The following is a 24,588-nucleotide window of genomic DNA, read 5'->3' as shown; positions in this document are numbered from 1 at the left end:
TATAGGAAACTTCTATTCACCTTCTCTTACAATGCAAGAATAAGGAGATATTCAAGTAAATCAAAAGGTAGAAAATTCAAAACTGAATAAAGAACATACTTTTTCCAGACAACACAAAATTAGATGGTGTAACTCACCGCAATAAGGTACCACTGAAGCTAGAAGTTTAGCAGGATTCAAAAAACACTTTTATAGATAAACAAAACTATCCAGAATTATAAAAGCAAACATTAAAACCCCCCCAAGAGCAATGGATTGGCCATAATCCCATCTCAAGGACATAAAATAACCTCTAACTAATGGGAGTTAGGAAGAGAGTTTCTGTGTGAGTAAATCTCGTATCTGCCTACTGCATGGCTTCCTCTTAGCAACAAGTGCTCGTCACTACTGGAGATAGGATACTAGAGTAGCTGGACACTAGTATTCTGATTCAGAATGGCCACTCCCATGCTCCTAATATATTCCTCACACTACAAACTGTAATGTTTTAGATGTAGTAAAAATGTTCCTTTTTCTTTACATTCTCAAGGAAGGGATACTACACAGCACGGTAATCTGTGAAACAATCCTCTGAATACTTGAGATGATTTAATATGTAGGTCAGATTTTGAAAACCTTTCCCATACTGTACTTACCACTTTTCAAGCTTGTAACACCTAGAGACTGAGCAGAATGTAGAGTCAAACGAACGCCACTATCCTGGATATAAGCCATTGTAGTCATTGGATAGATATTTGCTTGAAGAGGCAATTTGCTCATTGCCACTCTGGGCTGAATCTACAATATCAAAATTAACATCAGTACATTCCATTGATATTTAAATATGTAAAAAAATACAAAATATCTTTCTAGGCATTTATCTTATACGCTTTGGGAGCAACAACTGATGGACACCAAAGCAAGTCCCTCCACTGTATCGTTCAGATTAGCAGGGACTTATGGCCAACATTATTTCAGAAGTGGTGTAACTTACATGTACTAGTAGTTCAAAGTAGTTTTCAAAAAATGAAAGGTTCTTCAATGGAATTTGCATAAAGAATTGTAATGGCTCTTAGCATGAGGAGCAGTATTTTTGAGAAAAGCAGATTGTGAATAAGCTCAAAGTAGTGTAAAAATTATTCCTAGGATTTCTAGCACAGATCTGTGTAGATGAATGTATAGTACTATTAAATATTCTTTAGTTCTTTAAAACTTCACTTGATTTTTTCATATTTAAGTGCAGTACTACTTTGAAATAATTAAATAAAATGGCCATTTCTTACTGGACAGATCTGGGTCCCTATGTACTCAGAATCATATCTGGTGAGAATAGTGAAACAAAATTTTTACTACTTTTTACTTCTACAAACACCACAGAGCCAACATAGCTAAGAAAAATGATCTGCATTCTTTCCCATCAGATGCATCATCAATACTATGGCTTACTATGGTCCAATAAATTATTATACAATTTATATGCATCACAGTAGCCACTAGAGGTCCCAAATAAGATCAGGGCCTGCTAGGCACTGTGCAAACATATAGTAAGAGCCAGCATCCACTCCAAATATCTTATAATCTAAATAGACAAGACAGAAAAGGAAAGGAATACAACATATCTATAGTGCGTGTGATGATTTGTTAATGACCTATTAGTTCAATTTATTTTTATGCTTTGACCCTGAGAACTGTTTCAGATCATCACAATGTGGACTGAGAAAAATATGTGGTTGCCAGAAACGTTCTTGATACAACTGATGTAGCTTTGAAGTCCATTTTAAGGGCGGATTCTACTTTCCTTTTTGCAGGGGTTTGTTCTTTGTTGGGGCTGGTGGGTTGTTTTGCTGTTTTAAAAGAAGGCACCTTCCTCAGGAAATATCATATCCTTTGCCATGGATGCTATCACTTTATCAATGCTGGACAGTATGAAAAAGGAATTTTGGGGTTCTTAGATTCTGCAGAATTTCGTGGCCTCCTGACAGAGCAGATGCCAAAATACAAACTCTGAGAAGTTATTTAAATCTTAAATTGCCTTGAAATGGAACATATATTTCTCTTTGAAAGTCTCTCCAATATTTGTAACATGCTAATTTCCATGATGACTAACATCTACTTTAGTACCTTATGTAGACTGAAGTTTCTGAGACAAAAATCTGAGTCTTCTACATATTCTGCAGCACATACAATGCTGATAGCACTCAGAAATAATGAAAAATCAAATATTTCATTTTTAAAAATCTCCTCCTCCTTCCAATACTCATGCACAGAGGAGATTATCTTTGAAGTCCAAAGCATCATACAAAACTAAAATAATAATAATAAAATAATAATAACAATAATAGTCTATAAACAAAGGATATATTAGTACCATCATATTGTTATAACCAAAACACAGTTTTTGTATACAACATATGTCTGTCTGTCATGACAAATCAGCCTAAAATAAACATTTTTTAATCTTGGAAAAGCCATCCACAGCATTTAAGTGCATCTAAGTCATGTCAGGAAAAATATTATATATTTAAATCAATGTCTACTTTCAAACTAATTAACATTCTCATACTAAACTATTATTTGCTTGGGTAAATAAGACAAAAAATCAACTAAAAAGCCAAATATTAAGCCATAATGATTCTAAATTTGTCATAGTTACTATATTCAGAATTAACAGATGGTAATTACCTGATATCCATTAAGGTCAGTGTAAAACCTGTTTTGGCTGTTTACATCAGATGAAATTCTCATTGCAATCTCACGATTGTATTCTCCTCTAATGTCCACAATATTGGACAGCTCAAGAGACTCACCTTCCAATCCTAAATTTAAAAGTATATTTACAATTTCTGATTATTAAAAAATAAAAACCAAGTTCTATAGAGCTCTCCCCATAGCATAACAATGTTTCAGCTCCCCTCAATCAATTTTCCTTCCATGTTAATGTCTACCCTTATAGAGAGGAGTAATCTTAGAACCCAGTCCATGTATCAGTATTATAGAATGGGGTAGCAGAGACTCTACACCACTGCTACCTACCAGATTTGCCATATAATTTTGAAAGCTTCAATAACATGGAGTAGAAAAACGATGTGGATTATTAAAATCTGCAGATTACTAATAGCCAAAACCAGTATAGAAGTCAGCACACTCCCGCAGGCAATGGGGTGTGCAACATCATTGCTGAGTACAGCCCCTGAGCACTAGCTAATCCTCTGGAACAGGCTGCTCCTCCACCTTAAATTGTTGGTGCCTGATGCTGCTGCTGCTCCTTCTCCTTTGTGGGTGTAGGTCTGCTGCTGCTAGTCTCCTACCACTCCTATGATAATAAATAATAATAATAATTGGAGATATACCAATCTCCTAGAACTGGAAGGGATCTTGAAAGATCATCGAGTCCAGCCCCCTACCTTCACTAGCAGGATCAAGTACTCAGGTATCAGAGGGGTAGCTGTGTTAGTCTGAATCTGTAAAAGCAGCAGAGAATCCTGTGGCACCTTATAGACTAACAGACATTTTGGATCATGAGCTTTCGTGGGTGAATACTCACTTCGTCAGACACAGGCAGAAAAATGAGTCTTTACATTCAAACTACTCCTTTTTCCTGTAACACACTTATAACTACAATGAATAAGAGAGATTGATTGGCTTGATATTTTCCAAAACAACTTCCTCTTAGGTTAGGGTTATGTGAGCTATGCTGCATACCAAAACCAATGTTTACAGACCCATTATTAAACTCTGGAAAAAATGACTTATAATGAAAAAGTTGGCACAACGTTAAAAGCCATATGCATAAGGATATTCTAATAACCCAGGAGATGACAGTATGGTACATGAGCAAAGACCAAGTAGTTAAACTCATTTCTCTTTTAAACTTTTTTTTCTTTCAAAACACATCACATTTATTTATTATTACTACTGATTTGTCTCAATGCCCCAACTGAGATCAGTGCTAAGCACTGTACAGATACACAATAAGAGATAATTCCTGCCCAGAGAGTTTATAATCTAAATAAGATAAAAATAGATACATAAATAGATCAGGTTTGGCATTCCTGAGTTTCAAAAGAGCGTCATAACACACAGCCCACAGCCACAACATTGTGATGCCTACTTGTATGGAGACATTTTTAAAGGCACTTTGGCAAACAAAAGCAAATCTATTTTTGAAAATGTACACTCCCCTCACTAAGATTTTAGATTATTAAAATGGAAAGAATGTTTAATCTATAATTTAAAGCTCCCAAGGGTGGATTTGAGGCAGAACTTTGGATCCAGGCCCAGTAATTAGAGGGGACCTAACACACACACAGTCAGAGCAGCTGGTAGTGAGTCAGAGCAGAGCNTTCACACCTCAACTGCTAGAACAGGGCCTCATCCTCCCTGATTGAACTAACCTCGTTATCTTTAGCTTGCTTGCTAGCACATATATACCTGCCCCTGGAAAGTTCCACTACATGCATCTGACGAAGTGGGTATTCACCCACGAAGCTCATGATCCAAAATGTCTGTTAAGTCTATAAGGTGCCACAGGATTCTCTGCTGCTTTTACAGGATCAAGTACTGATTTTTGCCCGAGATCCCTAAGTGGCCCCCTCAAGGATTGAACTCACAACCCTGGGTTTAGCAGGCCAATGTTCAAACCACTGAGCTATCCCTCCCCCCCAACAACTCTGATACAATCATAGGACTGAAGAGAAAGTACAGAGTCATTTGAATATGAGTAAATAAGGCTTTCAAGGGCAGAGAATTTGAAGACTTAATTTTGATGTGACTGGGAACACAAAGTATGTCTACTGGGCGATGGAGGGGGGAGGGATGAGAACCAGATTTTAAAAGTTAATTAGGTGTACACAACCTATGAGGAATTTCAAAATGGAGCTTACAGGTTAATTTTTTTTTATAAGATAGTATGCCACATCTTGGCCAAAACAAGAAAAGAAAATTAAGAAATATTTGTTTGTAAACTATGAACTTCAGACTTAAATTCTGCAGTAAGATTGTGTGTAGCCTTGATCTCAACAAAACATCAAGAAAATCCTCAAGTTAATTTCATAGTAAATGGATTACCTCTACCCTGGTTGACCATCTTGTTGTGGTTTGGCTTTCCAATGTAATTCTAACATGTTTTTCAACATATTTCAACAACTAATAAAAGAGGAAAAGAAGGTATACAATCTTTGAACAATTCCAAAATTTAGAATAACTTGTGGAAAACACATTTCAGCTGGTTCTCCAAGAAAATTTAGTGAGTCAGCAGCACAGGGGACAAAAGATGCATACTGATTTATCTGGTGAATTTTATTTTGAATACCTTTGTATGCTGGAGCCATGTTAGCACTCTTGTCATAGCTTTGTCCCCTCCAATTAGCGATATCTAAACAGTCTTTTTTCAGAATCTCTAAAATAACCTGTCATATTTACACCAAAACAGAGAAGGGTATCAATAAAACCTATAAAGCAGTCACCAACCTTTTCTCCATTTTTTGATATCTCAATATACCTTAAACACTTGAGACATTTGTTCCATTTGGAAGAGTTTGGAATACAAATACAATGGAGAAGTATTTAAACTTTCCTAAATCTGTCAAAAAAAAGAGTCTACATGCTTTTTATAGGACTGGTCTTAATAGTGTCTACATGATCTCACAACATGCTACCATGCCTTGCAAGCAATTCAAACACACACCAAAAATTACCATTATGACAACTTTCTAATTTCTCATCTGAACCTCTCAAAACTAAATCTCTCACCCAAGCACAGCAAAATATCCAAGAAATAAAGCAAAATACTGTATCTTGTGATAGCAGATTTGCATATCTTTGTCAATTGCGCAGTCCTTTACCAACCATTCTGCAATTTCTATCCAGCAAGCAATTGCTTCCACCCGTTCTTTGAATGTTTATGTAGGCATAATCAATTGCTAACGTGGAAAAAGTTTGTGAACCCAGTTTTACAGTGTGCAAAGGAAGACAAGGAGTTTGGCTGGAAAAGCAAACAAACAGAACAAGAAGGCAAGAGTCAAACTGCATATCAACCAAGATCGCTGGTGCAATTCCCCATTAGAAATTTTGACAAAGAGTCACAATTTTAATATTTGCCTTTATTTGCATTCACTAAGCAAACAGGTTCATTCTAATTGAACAATGAGACCACTTTCTACCAAAAAAACAAACAATCTGTCACTTTTGTGGCCAAGCAGCCAGATCTTCCTTGAAGACAAAATTCTGCCCCATGCTTCCAATAACCAAATCACTTTCAGAATCCACATCTGTAACAGTTGTGCTAGTAACCAATGGGCAGTGTTCTGCTGAAAAATCAGATTCTGGGACCCAACAATTCAATATCAAGTTTTGTGCCAGAATCAGATACTCCAGAGCTGAACAAGCCTGACAAACCCAAATCAACATCCTCACTAGCTTAGGGTAAGGGTAAGAAATGCAAGTAGCAGAACTGTCTGCAACACGGTCAAATATTTCAAGTTATTTTGTAGACCACTCACACTTTTCTGATCACCGTTTTCATGGGCCTGCTACAGCTTGCATTTTTGAGCATCACTCTTGTGCTTGTAGGTATTCATGGTGGAAATCACAGCTGACCATAAGAATTCACCCACCATGCTCTTTATGAATGAATTGCTATGTTTGGAATAACTGCACTAGAAGTTGAAAGAGCTAATGAAACGTAAGGAAGTCAGGTAAGAGATCATAATACCTCTGTGAAACTCAGAGCTGCATCAGGTAAAACTAATGAAAAAGAGCTCAGGAATGTGGATAAGTTTAATTGAGGTCTAGTGAAGGGAACAGTTACAGAGAAGGTTAGGACCCCAACATGGAAGAAAAGAGAAAAAAAGTTAAAGGAAGGGGAGCAAAGCCCGGTTTCACTGAAACCACTTGAACTGCCTTTCACATGGCCATTTGGAGCAGGTGGTCCTGAGCTCTATTCCTACTTATAAACCATGAGGTTCAAACAGTTTAAGATTTTTATAGTGGACAGAGATCATCGTTTGTATTCCCAAAACACAACTAATTAACAGGTTTCAGATCCAACCTTGACTGGCAAGTAATGATGGAAACAGGTCAGATGTACAGACCAATCTGGACTGCTTGGTAAGATGCCATTGTGTGTTTTAACAAAGCCAATTGTGAGGTCGTACATAAACAAAGAATGTAGGTCACACTTACAATATACATGGCTGAATCCGGGAATGCAGTGACATTGAAAAGAACTTAAGGTCATGATAGTGTGATAAAGTTCCTCCTCTGCCTTGGAGGGTTCTGCGCTTTCTGGCAGATTTGCTCGCCTCAGAGGTTCATGGCAGTCTTCAGTTTGGCTCCTTTTGTTAGTGGCACAAACCTGCCATCCACTTGGCTAACCTCTTCACTGGCCAGGATTGGGAAAAGGAGGAGAACAATCCCCACAGTCTCTGCTGGCCCACCTAATGTGTCAGGGGACAGGCCAGAAACCTTTCCCTCTGATGGGACCCACAGTCCAGATCAACTCTTCTTATATCAAATAGGGAGTTGAGGGGATGGGGGGAACCTTGGCCCACCCTCTACTCTGGGTTCCAGCCCAGGGCCCTGTGGATTGCAGCTGTCTATAGTGTCTCCTGTAACAGCTGCGTGACAGCTACAACTTCCTGGTCTACTTCACCATGGCCTCCTCCCAACATCCTCTTTATCCTCACCACAGGACCTTCCTCTTGAAATCTAGTAATGCTTGTACTTTGCAGTCCTCCAGCAGTATGCCTACTCACTCTCAGCTTCTTGCACCTCTTACTCCCAGCTCCTCACACGTGCGCCTCACTGACTGAAGTGAGATCCTTTTTAAACCAGGTGCCCTGATTAGGCTGCCTGTCTTAACAGATTCTAGTAGCTTCTTAATTAGCTCCAGGTGTCCTAATTAGCCTTTCTGCCTTAATTTGTTCCAGCAAGTTCCTGATGGTTCTGGAACTGCCTCTGTTACCTTACCCAGGAAAAGGGACCTGCTTAACTTGAGGCTAATATATCTGCCTTCTATCACTCTCCTGTAGCCATCTGGCCCAACCCTGTCACAGTAGGTAACCAGTTGAACATGAGCTTCCTGTGCAATATTGTAGCTAAGAGGGAAATTGCAATCCCTGGAGAAGAGAAGTGGCATTACCTCTGTAATACTGCACTAGTGAAACCTTATTGAATGTGTGTCCCCACTTAAAAAAAGATGGCAGAAAAACTGGAAAGGGATCAGAAAAGATAGAAGAATGATTCAAGGTTTTGAAAGTACACAGTGAGAGACTTAAGCTGTGTACTTTATCCCAGAGGAGATTTAAAGATGCCTAGATCAGAGTCTGCAAGTACTTACATAGGTGTGATCAAATATGCCTCTGTATCCACAACTTACACACTATTGTAATAAAACTTTGTAACAAAAGTATGCCTTGGAAGGTCTGCCTTGAAAACTCAATTTTCTGATCAGTATTGTCCTGGTAAAATTTGTATGGCAACACTGTATGTAAAGTTATAAGATTTTTCTATATGATGTTATTAACACTTGTTCCAAATGCCACAGCCCTGCCCAAACAAGTCAGCGAACAGGTCTCTCCTACAGAAAGGAATGTGTGCATGCCTTTAGTTGCATTTAAGCAGTAAACAGAATCATCAAGTAGGGAGGGAAACAAAGAAAGCTCAAACAGTTGAGAAAAAGCCAGCAAGAACATCCTTCCATATGGACTCTGTCTCCTCGTTCCTAGCTGGAAATGTTTTTCAGGATGGGGACTGAAACTATAAAAAGGAGGAACAAATACCCCAAGGCACATCTCACTTTCCCTGAGCATCTGAAGTGACAAAGAAAGCATTAGTTGAACTTCGGGGGAGAGATCATGACCTACTGAGTTTGGTCAGTAAGACTGCTGAAAGTACATGGTGAGAAACTTTGTTTGAATATGATTAGTTTAAGTTAGGCATTAGTAAAAGTTTTATCCTTATTTTTCTTGTAACCATTTCTGACTTGTACTTCATTACTTGTAGAAACTTAAAATATCTCCCTCTTTGTAGTTAATGAACTTATTTTACCGTTTAGCTAATCCAGGGTGTTTAAACAGAAGTGTCAGAATAACTATCTGAGATAATAAAATGGCATATTCTATTTAAGGAATAGTGGACTTAAAATATTTTGTACTGTCCAAGAAAGTACAGGACATACATTTTTGAGGGAAAATCTAAAACTAGGGGTGTGTTGGGGTCACCCTGCAGTATTACCAAGGCTGGTGAGAGCCAGCGTGTAACCCAAGTGTGGCAGGCAGGCTGCAGTTACACACAGACACTCAGGATGTAGTTTTGCATGCTGGAAAGCTATTTGTGAGTGGCCCAGGTGGAAGATATTTCAGCAAGGCATTGTAAGATATCTGAGGTTGCAGGGTAGGGTGACAGCTGCTCGTTAGTCTGGATTGTGCCCTGAAATATGGAAAAGAAGTATAATTACTTAGAAAAAAAATTATATTTGAAGAAATGTATTCAGGATGCAAACTCAAACACTTAAAGAGTTACAAACTGCCAGGCTGATGCTTGCCTATGCCACTAAAAGTTCTGATGTGACAATAAGTGGATTCCCAACATTTCTGTCTTGATGTTCCCAACCGACTTCAAATAGACAAATCTTTGCATGCTGTGCTACTCAAGAGGCAATTCCATGAAGAAAACACAAATTAATAAAATTGGTTAAGCAAGTCAAGCAATATGGCTGGATATGAACTCTGGCTGTCAGAAGAAATTAACCTTATCAACATAATTTACATTTAAAAATCCAAACACTATGATAAAGAAATCGGAAAAAAAAAGTAGGGAATAAAATTTTCTCTGCACTCCCCCAAACACTATACTTCTGTTTTACTGAGCTACAAAAAAGAATGTCCATAGGGAGGTGGTGGTGATGGAACAGATTTGAGAAATTCTCAAAATATTACAATTCTCCCTCCCTCATTTTAGCAATTATTACTTAAATATTTATTATTTCTACAGTAGGTAGCCAAAGACCCTAGTCAGGATTGCAGACCCATTAAATGCCGCATGCAGCTGAGAGAGATTTAGGGAGGCACAAAGGAGCCATTTACACTTCTTGTTCCTGGGGCTGGTTCTACAATGGCGTGCTCCTCAACACAGGTGCAGCCTCAAGGCCAGTCTAATCTAAAATAGCTGCACAGTGCCAGAGCAACAGGATGTCCCAGCTACACCACTGCTACATCCCTTATCTCAGGAATGCTAGCTGTGCTGGGTGTTGAGTGGTGTAGGGATAAAGTGAGAAAGGCCAAAAGCCATGTAGAGTTGGACCTTGCAAAGAGAATTAAAACCAATAGTAAAAGGTTCTACAGCCATATAAATAAGAAAAAAAAAGAAGTGGGACCACTAAACACTGAGAAGGGAGTGGAGGTTAAGGATAATCTAGGCATGGCCCAATATTTAAACAAATACTTTGCCTCAGTCTTTAATGAGGAGTTTAGGGACAATGGTAGGATGACAAATGGGAATGAGGATATGAAGGCAGATATTACCACATCTGAGGTAGAAGCCATACTCAAAGAGCTTAATGGGATGAAATCAGGGGGCCCAGATAATCTTCATCCAAGAATATTAAAGAAACTAGCACATGAAATTGCAAGCCCCTCAGCAAAACATTTTAATGAATCTGTAAATGCAGGGGTTGGACCATATGACTGGAGAATTGCTAACATAGTTCCTGTTTTTAAGAAAGGGAAAAAAAGTGAGCCAGGTAAATACAGGCCTGTTAGTTTGACATCTGTAGTATGCAAGGTCTTGAAAAAAATTCTGAAGGAGAAAGTAGATAAGGACATTGAGGTCAATGGTAATTGGGACAAAATACAATATAGTTTTACAAAAGGTAGATTGTGCCAAACCAACCTGATCTCCTTCTTTGAGAAGGTAACAGATTTTTTAGACAAAGGAAATGCAGTGGCTCTAATTTACCTCAATTTCAGTAAGGCATTTGATACAGTTCCACATGGGGAATTATTAGCTAAATAGGAAAAGACAGGGATCAATATGAAAACTGAAAGGTGGATAAGGAACTGGTTAAAGGGGAGACTACAACAGGTCGTACTGAAAAGTGAACTGTCAGGCTGGAGGGAGGTTAGTAGTGGATTTCCACAGGGATCGGTTTGGGGACCAATCTTATTTAACCTTTTTATTATTGACCTTGGCACAAAGAATAGGAATCTGCTAATAAAGTTTGCAGATGACACAAAGCTGGGAGGTATTGCCAATACAGAGAAGGACTGGGATATCACACAGGAAGATTTGGACGACCTTGTAAACCGAAGTAATAGTAGCAGGATGAAATTTAATAGTGAAAGGTGCAAGGTCATGCATTTAGGGATTAACAACAAGAATTTTTGTTATAAGCTGGGGACGCATGAGTTGGAAATAACAGAAGAGGAGAAGGATCTCGGAATACTGATTGATCACAGGATGACTATGAGCCACCAATGTGATATGGCTGAGAAAAAAGCTAATGCGGTCTTGGGATGCATCAGGCAAGGTATTTCCAGTAGAGATAAGGAGGTGTCAGTACCATTCTCCAAGGCACTGGTAAGACCTCCTCTAGAATACTGTGTGCAGTTCTGATCTCCCATGTTTAAGAAAGATGAATTCAAAGTGGAACAGGTACAGAGAAGGGCTACTAAGATGATCCAAGGAATGGAAAACCTATCTTATGAAAGGAGACTGAAAGAGCTTGGCTTGTTTAGCCTAACCAAAAGAAGGCTGACAGGAGATATGATTTCTCCCTATAAATATATCAGAGGTATAAATACCAGGGAGGGAGAGGAATTATTTAAGCTCAGTACCAATGTGGACACAAGAACAAATGGATATAAACTGGCCATCAGGAAGTTTAGATTTGAAATTAGATGAAGGTTTCTAACCATCAGAGGAGTGAAGTTCCATAACAGCCTTCCAAGGGGAGCAGTAGGGGCAAAAGGCATATCTGGCTTCATGACTAAGCTTGATAAGTTTATGAAGGGGATAGTATGATGCGATAGCTTAATTTTGGCAATGAATTGGTCTTTGACTATTAGCAGTAAATGTGCCCAATGGCCTGTGATGGGATGTTAGATGGGGTGGGATCTGAGTTACTACAGAGAATTCTTTCCTGGGTGCTGGCTGGTGAGTCTTGCCCACATACTCAAGGTTTAACTGATTGCCATATTTGGGCTCGGGAAGGAATTTTCCTCTAGGGCAGATTGGCCAAGGCCATGGAGTTTTTTCACCTCTCTCTACAGCGCGGGGCACGGGTCACTTGCTGGCGGATTCTCTGCACCTTGAAGTCTTTAAACCACGATTTGAGGACTTCAATAGCTCAGACATAGTTTAGGAGTTTGATACAGGAGTCGGTGGGAGAGATTCTGTGGGCTGTGCTGTGCAGATGGTCAGACCAGATGATCATAATGGTCCCTTCTGACCTTGAAGTCTACGATTCTATAGTGTAGGAGCCGCTTTGGCAGCCCTACACCATAAGATGATTTCCCAACGTTGAGGGAGTCCTCCACCAGGAAGATTTGTTGGATTTAAGTCTGCCTTTAGTTGAGTGACTGCTGCAAACCACAAGAATAGATCATTTGTCCTTAAACCCAGTGACTGCTGCAATCAGAAGGCAATTCCTAGACAAGCACTATACTAAGCATAAAAAGTTATGAAAGCACTGGAAAGCCAATGTAAGGTCCAAACTGAACAACAAAATTAGACAGAAAATAAAATGACACATGTAACTGCAGTTTTAAAACCTCTTACCCTGAACTTTGTAGAGTCGCACTGTGTGTGTCAAATGAAGGAAAAAACAAGTAACTTCTGAGAAAATCCTTCCATGAGTAACTCTTATGGTAGGTGGATCTGTGAAAACATAAGGCTGAAAAAAGAAACACAAAGTTAAAACAATGGTATGAAAATTGTTTTCAGGATAAAATATCCACAGCAGATCAGTTATTAAATAGGTTTAAATCCTAATTTAAAACCCCTCCAAAAATAACTCTTCATCTATATTAAATGAGTGTGGGGCTGGTCATCTGAACACAAGACTGGGAGCTGGGAATTCATAACTTCTAATCCCTACTTTGACATTGACTTTCTTTGTAGTCTTGGGCAATTTTCTTAACCCTAACTTGTCTGAAAATGACAATAATCTTCATTACAGACCTTACAGGTATGTTGTGAAAATCGAGTTAAAATTTGTGAAGCATTTTGGAGATTAGAGCAACATAAGTGTTAAGTAACATATTACTGTGATTACATATATTTTAGCTTCAATTTTCTCTCTCACAAAGTTATACTTGTCAGCTGCTGCTTACACACTTAGGACTTCATATCCAAAGCCCAAGTCACTGTTAGATGATTTCATTAATTTTTAACAGTTGATTTCAACATAGTTTCTGTTCACATTTAACATATCAAATGAATGTACGGATTGAGCAAAGCAGGAAGTGTGAACACAGCTGAAAGAACAGGAAGAATTTTTTGTCTGTTTGGTCCAACCACTACGGAGTGATATATGGTCGTTCCATAGTTAAAGTTGCAGCAGATCATCCGTTTAAACCATGATGTTGGTCTCCTTAAAATCCACAAAATAGTCAAATATATCTGGAAATTAGTAGGTCAGTTGTGGGAGCTAAAGTAGAATGTTTCTAAAAATCTGAAGTCAATTGGACAAGGGATTCCTGATTTCGGATATCCAAAAAAGAAAGGGAATTCCTGAAGTTGTCTAATACTTTTTTGCCAGTTTGTACACGCATGCGCACACACACACAAATGAGGGGAAAAAATATCATTACTGGTCTGTCTTAGCTTAAACTTAATGCACAATTACTTTTGGAAAAACACAGAAGGAGCCACTACAGCATAGACTTAGCTGAACCATTAACTGCACTCCTGACAAAGCTTTAGTTCTAGTTCAGCCTTGCCCCATCCCATTCCATCTGAACATTACAGGGGATTAGGAGGAGACAGAAGGACATCTGGGTCCAGGAGCTGAAGCTGTCTCAGGAGCACAGAGCCTTTCAAACTTCCAACTCCTAGCCCCGGTTTGCTGATCCAGAGTGGGTTTGTCAGACTGGGACTACTGGTAGGAAGGCTGAGGATAGGAGCCAAAGCCCAAGGGTCATTATTGAAGATTAAAGGCACATTTCTATAAGATTCGCAGAGATGAATATTATTGTGCATGGATGTAAAAGATGAGGGTAGAAATAGGCCTCTTGCTTTTTTAACCTCCTTCCAACTTGCTCCCCATCATCCAACCATGGGGTTTATTTGTACTGCACTAAAAGATATTTCCACTTGGACTTGTAATGTCCTTCTGCTAAACGTCCTTCTGGCACCTCAGAAGTCAAGAACCACCTTCTCAGATACACCATGCACATGAATCTCTATGTCAGAAGGCAAGCTCTTTGGGAGAAGACTCCCATATTGTGATGAAGCAGGTATTGTGGTTCTGAGTGACAATCTGAAACCAGACTCAACAGCATGAATCATACTGACCATGGCCATTTGCAACAGAGTAAAGAAATATACTTGTCTAAGCAATAAGAGCTACTATCTTCAAACCATTGTCTCTTCTGAAATTTGGCACTACATTTACAACAGAGTTTAGTATAAAGCCATGTAACAGCCTCTTACAGAGTATCATGTTACTATGATGTTTTTGGTACCATGATGAGAAGCAGAGATTCTTGTTTGGGTAATTTATGATAAGATCCACTGCTGGTGTCCTCAGGGGTGGCTCCAGGCACCAGTGCTCCAAGTGTGTGCCTGGGGCAGCAAGCCATGGCGGTGCAGCATGCCAGTTGCCGTGAGGGCGGCAGTCAGGCTGCCTTCAGTGGCATGCCTGCGGGAGGTCAGTTCAGTCCCGCAGTTTCGGTGGCGGGTACGCCAAAGGTGCGGGACTGGTGGACCTCCCGCAGGCATGCTGCCGAATCCGCATTACCAGCAGACCTCCTGCAGGCGTGCCGCTGAAAGCTGTCTGACTGCTGTGCTTGGGGAGGTAAAATACAGAGCTGCCCCTGGGTGTCCTGTAGTAGAGGAAAATCTGATCTGCCAGTTTGTGAAGATCTGTTTCAGCTCAGCCCTATCTGTGATTGTGTTCTCTTTCCCCCTCGGATACATGATGACGGGGCTCATCTTGTAGGACACACAATACTCCACACCTGCACTGTTTCACAAAAGAGGGATCACAACCTGGTGTCTCCCTCTATGTTTATGTAAAACATGGTGGCCTAGCTTTCCATTTTAAACAGGACAATTTTTTGGGACACTGAGTCTCTGAAGGTCCTTCATACCTACAAGAACTAACCTCATCTCCAGAGCACTGAGCTAAAAATGCTATTGCTATTGGGACCAAAGCCTTTTGATGGAACAGCAAAGCAGACCAACAGTCTTCCAAACTTGGGGCAAAGATTTTTTCATTGTCTCACCTGCAAAGGTTGCCCAAACCTGAAGCCAGGCCAGGTCTACATTCTTACAGACTCTAAGCATCCAGGGTGGAGGCCTTTTTCCATCTGATCTTTGGGTCATAGTTCACAATGTGAAGTGTAGCAGTCATGATCTGATGAACTTTTTGCTCAATTCATTATCAACACCACCGCATAATTTTTGGGAAGGCAGTACCATAATTGTGTTTAATCGTCCCTCTAGTTATGGCTGTCCCTACCTCCCCACAAGCTCCCATGGGGAACTGAGAGACTATACATTCTTGGGGAGAATATATCTTTTCCTCATTGCCTTGAAGGTTGGTATAGTGAGGTGAGGTTTTTCATAGAATCATAGAACTGGAAAGGACCTCAAGAGGTCATCTAGTCCAGTCCTGCCTTGAGTGCAGCAGACTAAGTACTATCTAGACCATCCCTGACAGGTGTTTGTCTAACCTGCTCTTAAAAATCCCCAGTGATGGAAATTCCACAAGCTCCCTAGGCGCTTAACCACTCTGACAGTTAGGAAGTTTTTCCTAATGTCCAACCTAAACCACCCTTGCTGCAATTTAAGCCCACTGCTTCTTGTTCTATCCTCAGAGGTTAAGAACAACAATTTTTCTCCCTCCTCCTTGTAGCAACCTTTTACGTCCTTGCCACACATTCTTCAGCAGCTGGTTCACAGTGGAGTGCAAGGGTGTGGCACCTCTATCTGATAGGGGTTCCTGACCCACGTTACTAACTATTGTAGCTCCTTTAAAGTCCTGTACTATTTGCCTTTCAAAATCAGGAGTTCTTGGTACTCCTGAAAGAAATATCTGGCATCAGAAGAGTTCCCTGTCAAAGAATGAAATTAAATTGGTTTGGCATGATTTGTTCTTGACAAATCCATGTTGGCTATTACTTATGACTCTATTATCCTCTAGGTGCTAATAAGCTTATTGTTCAATAATTTGCTCCAGTATCTTTCCAGATATTGAAGTCAAGCCGATTGGTCTAAAATTCTCTAGGGCCTCTTTGCTTCCTCTTTTAAAGAGAGGTAGTATGCTTGCCCTTTTCCAGTCCTCTGGAACCTCACCCTTCCTCCAGAATTCTCAAAGATAATTGCTAACCGAGATCGCTTCAGCTAGTTCCTAAAGTACTCTAAGATAAATTTCATCAGGCTCTGCCAACTTGAATACATCTTACTTATCTAAATATTCTTTAACTTGTTCTTTCCCTATTTTGGGTTGCATTCCTACCCCCTGTTGTTAATATTAATTGTGTTAAATATTAGGTCACAAATTTACCTTTTTAGAGAAGACTGAAGCAAAATAGAAATACCTCAGCCCTCTTTTTGTCATACATTATTAGCTCTCCTTCCCTGCTAAGAAAAGAGCCTACATTTTCCTTCATCTTTCTTTTGCTCCTAATATATTTAAAAAACCTCTTCTTCTTACCTCCTTTGCCCAGTATAAAACTCATTTTGTGTCTCAGCTTTCTGCTTTTGTCCCTACGTGCTATTCTTTTGTACTCCTCAGAAATCGGTCCACGTTTCCACTGGGGCTCATAAGAATACTGAGATGTGCAGTTACGTCAACCTGACTGATGCATTGTTTAGAGTTCAATGATGGCTTTACCAGGAGCCTTGCACGCGAAGCAGCACGCTGATTCACTGCCCCAGCAAACTGCCTAGGACTCAGTCACAGTCTGCCTTTCCCACTACAGAAGGGAGGGAGGAACTTAGTGGAAGGGAAGTGGGATATACCCTATGTGAGTCCTACATATCCCCAAAGCTAAGGTGGTGGGAAGCAGCAAGAATACAAAAGTTGCTCCACCCACAGTATGGCTAGCCAATACAAGGGACAATAAACATGTTATATGCCCTTTCTTCCTTGAACAAACACACAGGAAGGGCTTTAGTCTGACCCTACATTAGTAATTCAAGTTCCTCCAAGGGAAAACTGAAACAAAGAATGAAGAGAAATATTAAGCTGCATGCTATCATTTCCCTTTAGAAAACAGTTTTCTACACCATTTTCAGTATATAGCATTTCTCTGAAAAAATATTTTTGAATTCTGAGATATATTTCCTTAATATGAATATACATGGTAACAAGTACAGATACACGGCATGTTTCTGAATTTCCAAGGAAGCTGAAAATAAACAAGAGTTAACCGAAAAGAGTATGTGATTTTTAAAAAAATAATTGCTGAACTAAAACAATGCCTGTTTGTAGTAGTAGATAGCTGAATTAAACAGTCACTTGCTCTTCCTTTTATGTTTATTATCATTTATGATGCAGTAGTGCTGAACATCTCAATGAAAGTTGGGCCGCATTGTGCTAGGCATTGTATAAACACATCATAAATAACAGCCCATCCCGCAAAGAAGTTACAATCTTGGGCACTTGTGGTCATTGAAAATCCCATGGCACTTTCTGCCAGGATTTTCAGTGTCCTGTTAAAATTCCCATGTGCATAATTTGAATGCAATGCTTCACAAAAGATGTAGCTATATTTCAATGGTGGGTCAACTACTGCTTTTATATATAATTTGCAAAGTTTTGGGGGATCTTTCCGGATGAAAGCCTTTATTTACAAATATAATATGCGTACTACTACCTTGGCCTCTCCATCTGGTAAGAAGAGATAAGCCCCGCTCTTATCTCTGTTACTTGTGGTTCCATACCAAGCAAACTCCATTTTTATTTGATGGTTTTTGCCATCTTCTTTTGTGTTAATTTTCTAAAAAGATAAATAATCACAATTTGAAAGAGTGACACATTTATAGTTTTTATGCATTAATATTTTTATAAACAAACACAAATTTCAAATTGTGAGCCAACACACCTTCAGAAGCCCTGAGATCCCAGAAAACCATAGTTTCATGTAGGAGTTCTCTAAAGTAATGTCATCTGCAGAATTTTGCATCTCCTTGATCTTGAAAACTTTATCTGGGTTCACCTGCACATTATTTCCTCCACTAGTATATATATTATAATCAGCCAAGAACATTTCTGAATTCAGAACCTCCAAAAGCTGATAAACTCCCAGACCTAAAGGTGGTAGGTGCACCATGAAAGAGATCTGTTGGAGCAAGAAAACATATTAAAAATGTACTATCATTAAAATAAAATTTTGAATGTACTGCACCAAATTAATGCCTGCTACATTTCTATTCATCTCAACAGTTACACCAGCACTGAATTTTGCCTAAATTTCCAAGAACGCAAATTAGTATTAGATATTAATAAGAATGTTTCCAGTTATTAAATCAAATGTTCTAATATTTCATCACAAATAGAAATTTTGCTGCTATTCATCTGATTAGTAATATTTCAGAAGGACATGATCATTGTTTACTAAAATGAACAACAGTTACAATTTTTAGTCTATTGCTATAAAGAAATACGATCTATAATCTTGAGTTGAGCATATTACCACATATTAAGGAAATGAGCATAAAATTGGTGCTAAGGGTCAGAAATATTCTAGAAAGCAGATAATGTTGGAGCACAACACTAACATACCATTATGGATCAGAACTGGAGGATATAATGGAATGTGGCTCAAACTGCCACTGATTCTTTGCTGCTTACTTAGAAGATCTTCATAACAGAGAAACAGGGTGGGTGGGTCTCTGGAAACAATGTGCCCAGAACTCCATATGTAACTTTCCTTTCTCCTTCTAAGATAGCCTCTGCAGAGCCCCCACACTTGAGATTTATTAGCAGTAATTAGCCCCTTAGAAGAGGGCTGAAAATAATATACATTGCAGGAAAAAGATTCTGAAATAGGAATTCAATCTGGCTTCCAGATCAAAAGAGTAATGCTAAGTAAACATCTGAACAGAGCTCCATGTAATGTTTTTTTGGACAAATCTCAGTGCGAAGTTCATAGCAAAATACAACTACTGGCACATGATGATTGAGAAGAATCTCTATGATGCAATACGGTTTGAAATTTCCCAGAATTATCAAACAGAACCAAAAGCAGGCATTGACTCCAAGGCAAGGATCAAGCTTGAGTATAGAGAAATGGAGATTACATCAGAGTTCAGACCCAGAGGACTAGGGATCCAAGACCTTACAGCTGAAGTCTTTGGATCTGAAGGTCCACTTAGCTCAAATGTCATCTCAGATCCTCCTCTGATAATGCTTTTATAGCCAAACACACATACCCCTTAGTCAATAGAGTGGTGGAAACTATGCTTTTTCTTCCACTTCAGAACAACAGATAGTAGATCTGACTGTACCTGAATTTTACCTCTACATTATTCTTTGAAGTCCACATTACCCAGAGCTTTTTCTATCTGAGATGAAGATAAGACAGCCGAGCCATACTGGAACTCAAACTTCTCAATTTTTTTTTCTGCTACTGGATACCATTACCACTGTATTTGTTGCATTCCTTAAACTTCCTTACACTAAAGAATATTGTGACAGTGTTGTTCATTTACTAAGACAATTGAAATTATTTTAAATACAATTTTATCGACAGAATTAACAATCCTAATTCTGAAGTACAGTATTTATAAATAAGAACATAACATAAGAATGCCCGTACCAGGTCAGACCAAAAGGTCCATCTAGCCCAGTATCTGTCTACTGACAGTGGCCAATACCAGGTGCCCCAGAGGAAATGAACCTAACAGGCAATGATCAAGTGATCTCTCTCCTTCCATCCATCTCCATCCTCTGACTAACAGAGGCTAGGGACACCATTCTTTACCCATCCTGGCTAATAGCCATTTATTGATTTTACCACCATGAATTTATCCAGTTCTCTTTTAAACACTGTTATAGTCCTAGCCTTCACAACCTCCTCAGGTAAGGAGTTCCACAAGTTGACTGTGCGCTGCGTGAAGAGGAACTTCCTTTTATTTCTTTTAAACTTGCTGCCTATTTATTTGGTGACCCCTAGTTCCTGTACCATGGCAATAAGCAAATAACTTTTCCTTATCCACCTTCTCAACATCACTCATGACTCTATACACCTCCACCATATCCCCCTTCAGTCTCTTCCCTTCCAAGCTGAAGAGTCCTAGCCTCCCCAATCTTTCCTCATATGGGACCCTCTCCAAACCCCCAATCACTTCAGTTGCCCTCCTCTGAATCCCTTCCAGTGCCAGAATCTCTCTCCTGAGGTGAGGAGACCACATCTGCACACAGTATTCAAGATGTGGGTGCACCATGGATCCATACAAGGGCAATAATATATTCTCAGTCCTACTCTCCATCCCTTCTTCAATGATTCCTAACATCCTGTTTGCTTTTTTGACTAATATGTCTACAAGAACCCCACAATTCAAAATAATGTGTTAAAGTCCTATAGCATACAAATTTTAGCCTTCCAGTTTAACATTCTTGTAAGTATAAAGTGTCCCTATTTTCTTAGGATTCAGCTGTACTTTTATATTGCATATACCCTGCCAGTATGAGACCTTCTAAGAATATAAAGACTTGTATCAACATTTCTTTCAATAACAAGTATTTTAAAAAAAAATTAGTCTTAGTACACTAATATACTATTATATTCATATATTACTATTAGTATATTTCTTTGTATGCCTTGTTACATATGAATTTGCTGTGTTGAGTTCTCCACTACAATCATCCCCCTATCCTCTCTTTTTTTCCTCTACCAAGAAGGAGTAAGGGGAGTGTTTTTCTCTCTTCTGAACTTCTCATAACAGAAGTTCCAATATTAAGGCTGTGTACTCCAAAAAGCTGATTGATTAAAATGGTAATCCAAGGAAAATTAACAATGGATTCTTAAAATGTACACCTTATGTTACTTTTTATTTTTTAAAAAAAGTGTTCTAATACATTAGTTCAATAGTTCTGTGATACTCACGTTCACACGAAGTATAAATGTTCACGTCTCTCAACACTCCCTTTAACAGTGAGCATTGAATATTTTGGAAAAAACGTTTTTTGTTTGTTGGAATGATAGTACTATCAACACCATTGGAGACTTAAAGAAAGAGAAAAAAAGGTCTTCATATCTGAGCCTCTCACTTAATGAGAAAGGGGCCTTATTTCCTTGGCGTGAGTCTTTAATCCTCGCATAAGGAGGAGCTCAAATCTATATTTTTAATAGAAACAGTTTTCCTTAAGCAAAATACATTTAGTAGTGTGGCCTGATACACTGCACACTGTAAAAAACATAGCCTTCCAGAGGATGGGAGTTTTCATTCTACTGCTCTGTGAAGCTCTAAGAGACTAAGATTTGGATCTGTGATATTGTTGTTATTTTGGGGTAAAAGAAAAATCCTTGTATGTGTAAGACTATTTATTAAGAAGGAAAAGTTACAAAAATCATTACTTGAAACGCTTCAGAATTGGCCTCGGGGCTCTACTTGTAACCAGGGCATCGAATTCAAGTACTTACATCTCCTCAGAAATGCAATGAAATGGCTATAACATCCCTGTGATGCTAACTGCCATTTAAATTAATGGAGCTAAAAAAAATGAAGTATCTAACACGTGTACACAGCAGCTGCTATTCAAACAATTTTCAACAATGTTAAAACAAATATTGCAACAAATCCACTTTTCTGACTCAAACATGGATAAACAGAAATATAAACAGAATACAGAGATCAATGCACTTGTAGAAAAGTTAGGGGAAAAAATTCTAGTTAAACACATACACACTAAGTTTCAACCCAAAGCAATTTTAAATGATACCAAATAATAAATTCCTCAAAATGAGGCTCATTACTGAAACACCTAATCCAGTATTAAGCTTTGGTAATATCACGAAAAGTAATGAGGTTTAGAAAGTTGGTGCTATTTCTTAGACCTAAATGAAGACCAAAATGATTTAATTATTCCCTCTCTCTCAGACACAGAATCTTCTTTATAAAATTGATACAATTCATATATATGAAATCTAGTTTTCTTTATTTTTTCCTCTAACGTGGAGCTATAGTACATATCTAAGTGCAAATCAGTATAACTTACACTTTTTATTTCAAGTGGCATACCTGATATGCTTCATGTGATACTGTAGTTCTTCCATCCCATACTCCACTGACCTGGACCATAATAGGTTTCCCTGAAGGAGATAATACTTTAACTTTGGGTGAATTCACATAGACTGAAACCACTGAGAACCGCTCCTGCTCTGTAGGATTATAAACCAAAAGGTACCTGCAAAAACATTTTTGTCACATTATCTTTATGAAAATAATGTTTTCAAGTTATTGTATTATTTCACACTAATTATATAAGTGGAATAATTAAAACTATAATATATATGTATACAATAAAAATATATAAACTGTAAACAGGAAAAACAGTAGACACCTTTCTTAATGCTACTCTCTCTCATAGGCTTTAGACAGAAAGACATATCTTATGGTACTCAGAAAAATTTTATATATGTTTAGAAAATGAGATGCTTAGGAATTTTCTTTAGCTGTTACAAATACAGTCTTAATGCAAAGATTGCCCTTAATGTAAATATTTTTTAAAAGCCTGAATTATTGAACATCAAGAGTAAAACTTTGTTCACTGTTCAATTCTGCATTATTTGTAAATTACGCAAAAGAAGAACGATAGCTTCCTAGTAGGTTCAGTGTAAATGGCAAAAGAATCACAAGGCAAACTGTAAAGATTTTAAAACATTTAGTAAGAATTTGTTAAGATATTTGTTTTTTAAAATAACTTTCAGCCTCAGCAGTGGCTTTGAGAGGGGGAAAAAACAGTGATAGGAAAAATAATAGCCTTTATTGAAATCTGGTTATAACTACAGGTAAGTCTTATCATACGCGGGGGTTCTGTTCTGCTGTTATCGTGTAAAGCAAAAACCGTGTATACTGAAAATTATATCCCCAAGCCCTTTAAATCCCGCCCGCAGCTCCAGTGGCTGAATTGGGACGGCATTTAAAGGGCTCTTCTGGGCTCCTGTCGCCGTGGGGAGCCCAGAGGAGTCCTTTAAATACCACCCGGGCCCAGCTGCCAAAGCTGCAGGTGAGATTTAAAGGGCTCCACTGGGCTTCCCTCCGCAGCGGGGAGCCCAGAGGAGTCCTTTAAATGCTGGCCGCGGCCCAGCTGCTAAAGCTGCAGGCGAGATTTAAAGGGCTCCACTGGGCTTCCCGCTGCAGTGTGGAGCCCAGAAGAACCCTTTAAATCCCACCCGCAGCTTTGGCAGCCGGGCTGGGGCTGGCATTTAAAGGGCCCAGAGCTCCACCGTGGCTGGAGCCTCTGGTCCTTTAGTTCGCCCCAGGGGCTACCAGACACCTCTGTAGCTGGGAGCCCCCTGGGTGATTTAAAGGCCCTGGGACACCCAGCCACAGCTGGTGCCCCAGGACCTTTTAAATCTCAAGGCCACGCCTCCACCGGACTCCAGGCAACTCAGCGTAAACCTGAAATCGCGCATGTTAAATGTGCGTAAGTTGCGACAGACTTGTAAATTGGATATACATTCTGGTTATAACTAGATTGGTTACACATTCTTCTTCCATATGAATCATATGAAATCTGGTTATAAAGAGACTGTATATACATTCTTGTTCCATATGATCATATGAATGCAATTTAAAGTATCAATACTCATTTATGTCTTCAGAGTTACAACCTTAACTATTTCAGGATAATACTGCATGGAAATATTTCTAGGAACTTTGTATCTATTTGTAAAACATGTTTGTGTGTATGTAATTTTTCCACATAACATATTTATTATGAGAAGTGCAAAATACCATAAATTGGACTGATAACCGTATTCACCAGAAAATACTGACCTGACAATTTACAACTTGACATGCTACAAGACCAAGTTATAGGAGTATTCCCTTGCTATATGGACACAGACAACATGGCATGTGAAGTTAAGCGTACAGAATACTAAAATCTCCAAGGCGTGATATAACTGCATAACTCCGATTATTTTCCTCAAGATGTGTCTGTGTGTGAGGGAAGGGGAAGAAGGAATAAGTTTAGAGTTATACAATAAGAAGATGAAGGTAGTAAGGAGTGCTGGGCAAGTTCCTAAGCACAGGAGAGAGTTGGATGACAACAAGGAGTTGTAGTAAGCCAGAAAGATGAGGCAGAAAGGATAGCTGGGAAAAAGTGATAAACTAGAAAGGCAAGAAAGATGAGAAGAGAAGGAGAGAGAGAGCAAAGAGAAGGACAGGAGCAACAGAGTAATCATAGGCCAGCTAGTCAGTTTACAACCT

General features: G+C 38.9%; 1 protein-coding gene across 2 annotated transcripts in view; it reads right to left on the bottom strand.

The window, feature by feature from the left end:
* MAN2A1 (mannosidase alpha class 2A member 1) overlaps window positions 1-24,588 on the bottom strand; it is a 198,672-nt gene that overhangs the window by 45,805 nt on the left and 128,279 nt on the right. For both annotated transcript variants that reach the window (XM_032762597.2, XM_032762598.2), the window contains exons 13-18: window positions 22,393-22,558; window positions 18,252-18,488; window positions 18,024-18,146; window positions 12,757-12,871; window positions 2,662-2,795; window positions 636-777 (exon numbers count right to left, since the gene is read on the bottom strand). In XM_032762597.2, coding sequence (XP_032618488.1) covers window positions 636-777; window positions 2,662-2,795; window positions 12,757-12,871; window positions 18,024-18,146; window positions 18,252-18,488; window positions 22,393-22,558 — 917 coding nt within the window. The remainder of the gene's footprint in view (window positions 1-635; window positions 778-2,661; window positions 2,796-12,756; window positions 12,872-18,023; window positions 18,147-18,251; window positions 18,489-22,392; window positions 22,559-24,588) is intronic.

The sequence above is a fragment of the Chelonoidis abingdonii genome, chromosome 6, assembly GCF_003597395.2.
Source record: "Chelonoidis abingdonii isolate Lonesome George chromosome 6, CheloAbing_2.0, whole genome shotgun sequence".
NCBI classification, from domain to species: Eukaryota; Metazoa; Chordata; order Testudines; family Testudinidae; genus Chelonoidis; species Chelonoidis abingdonii.
This window is presented reverse-complemented; position numbering and strand designations above follow the sequence as displayed.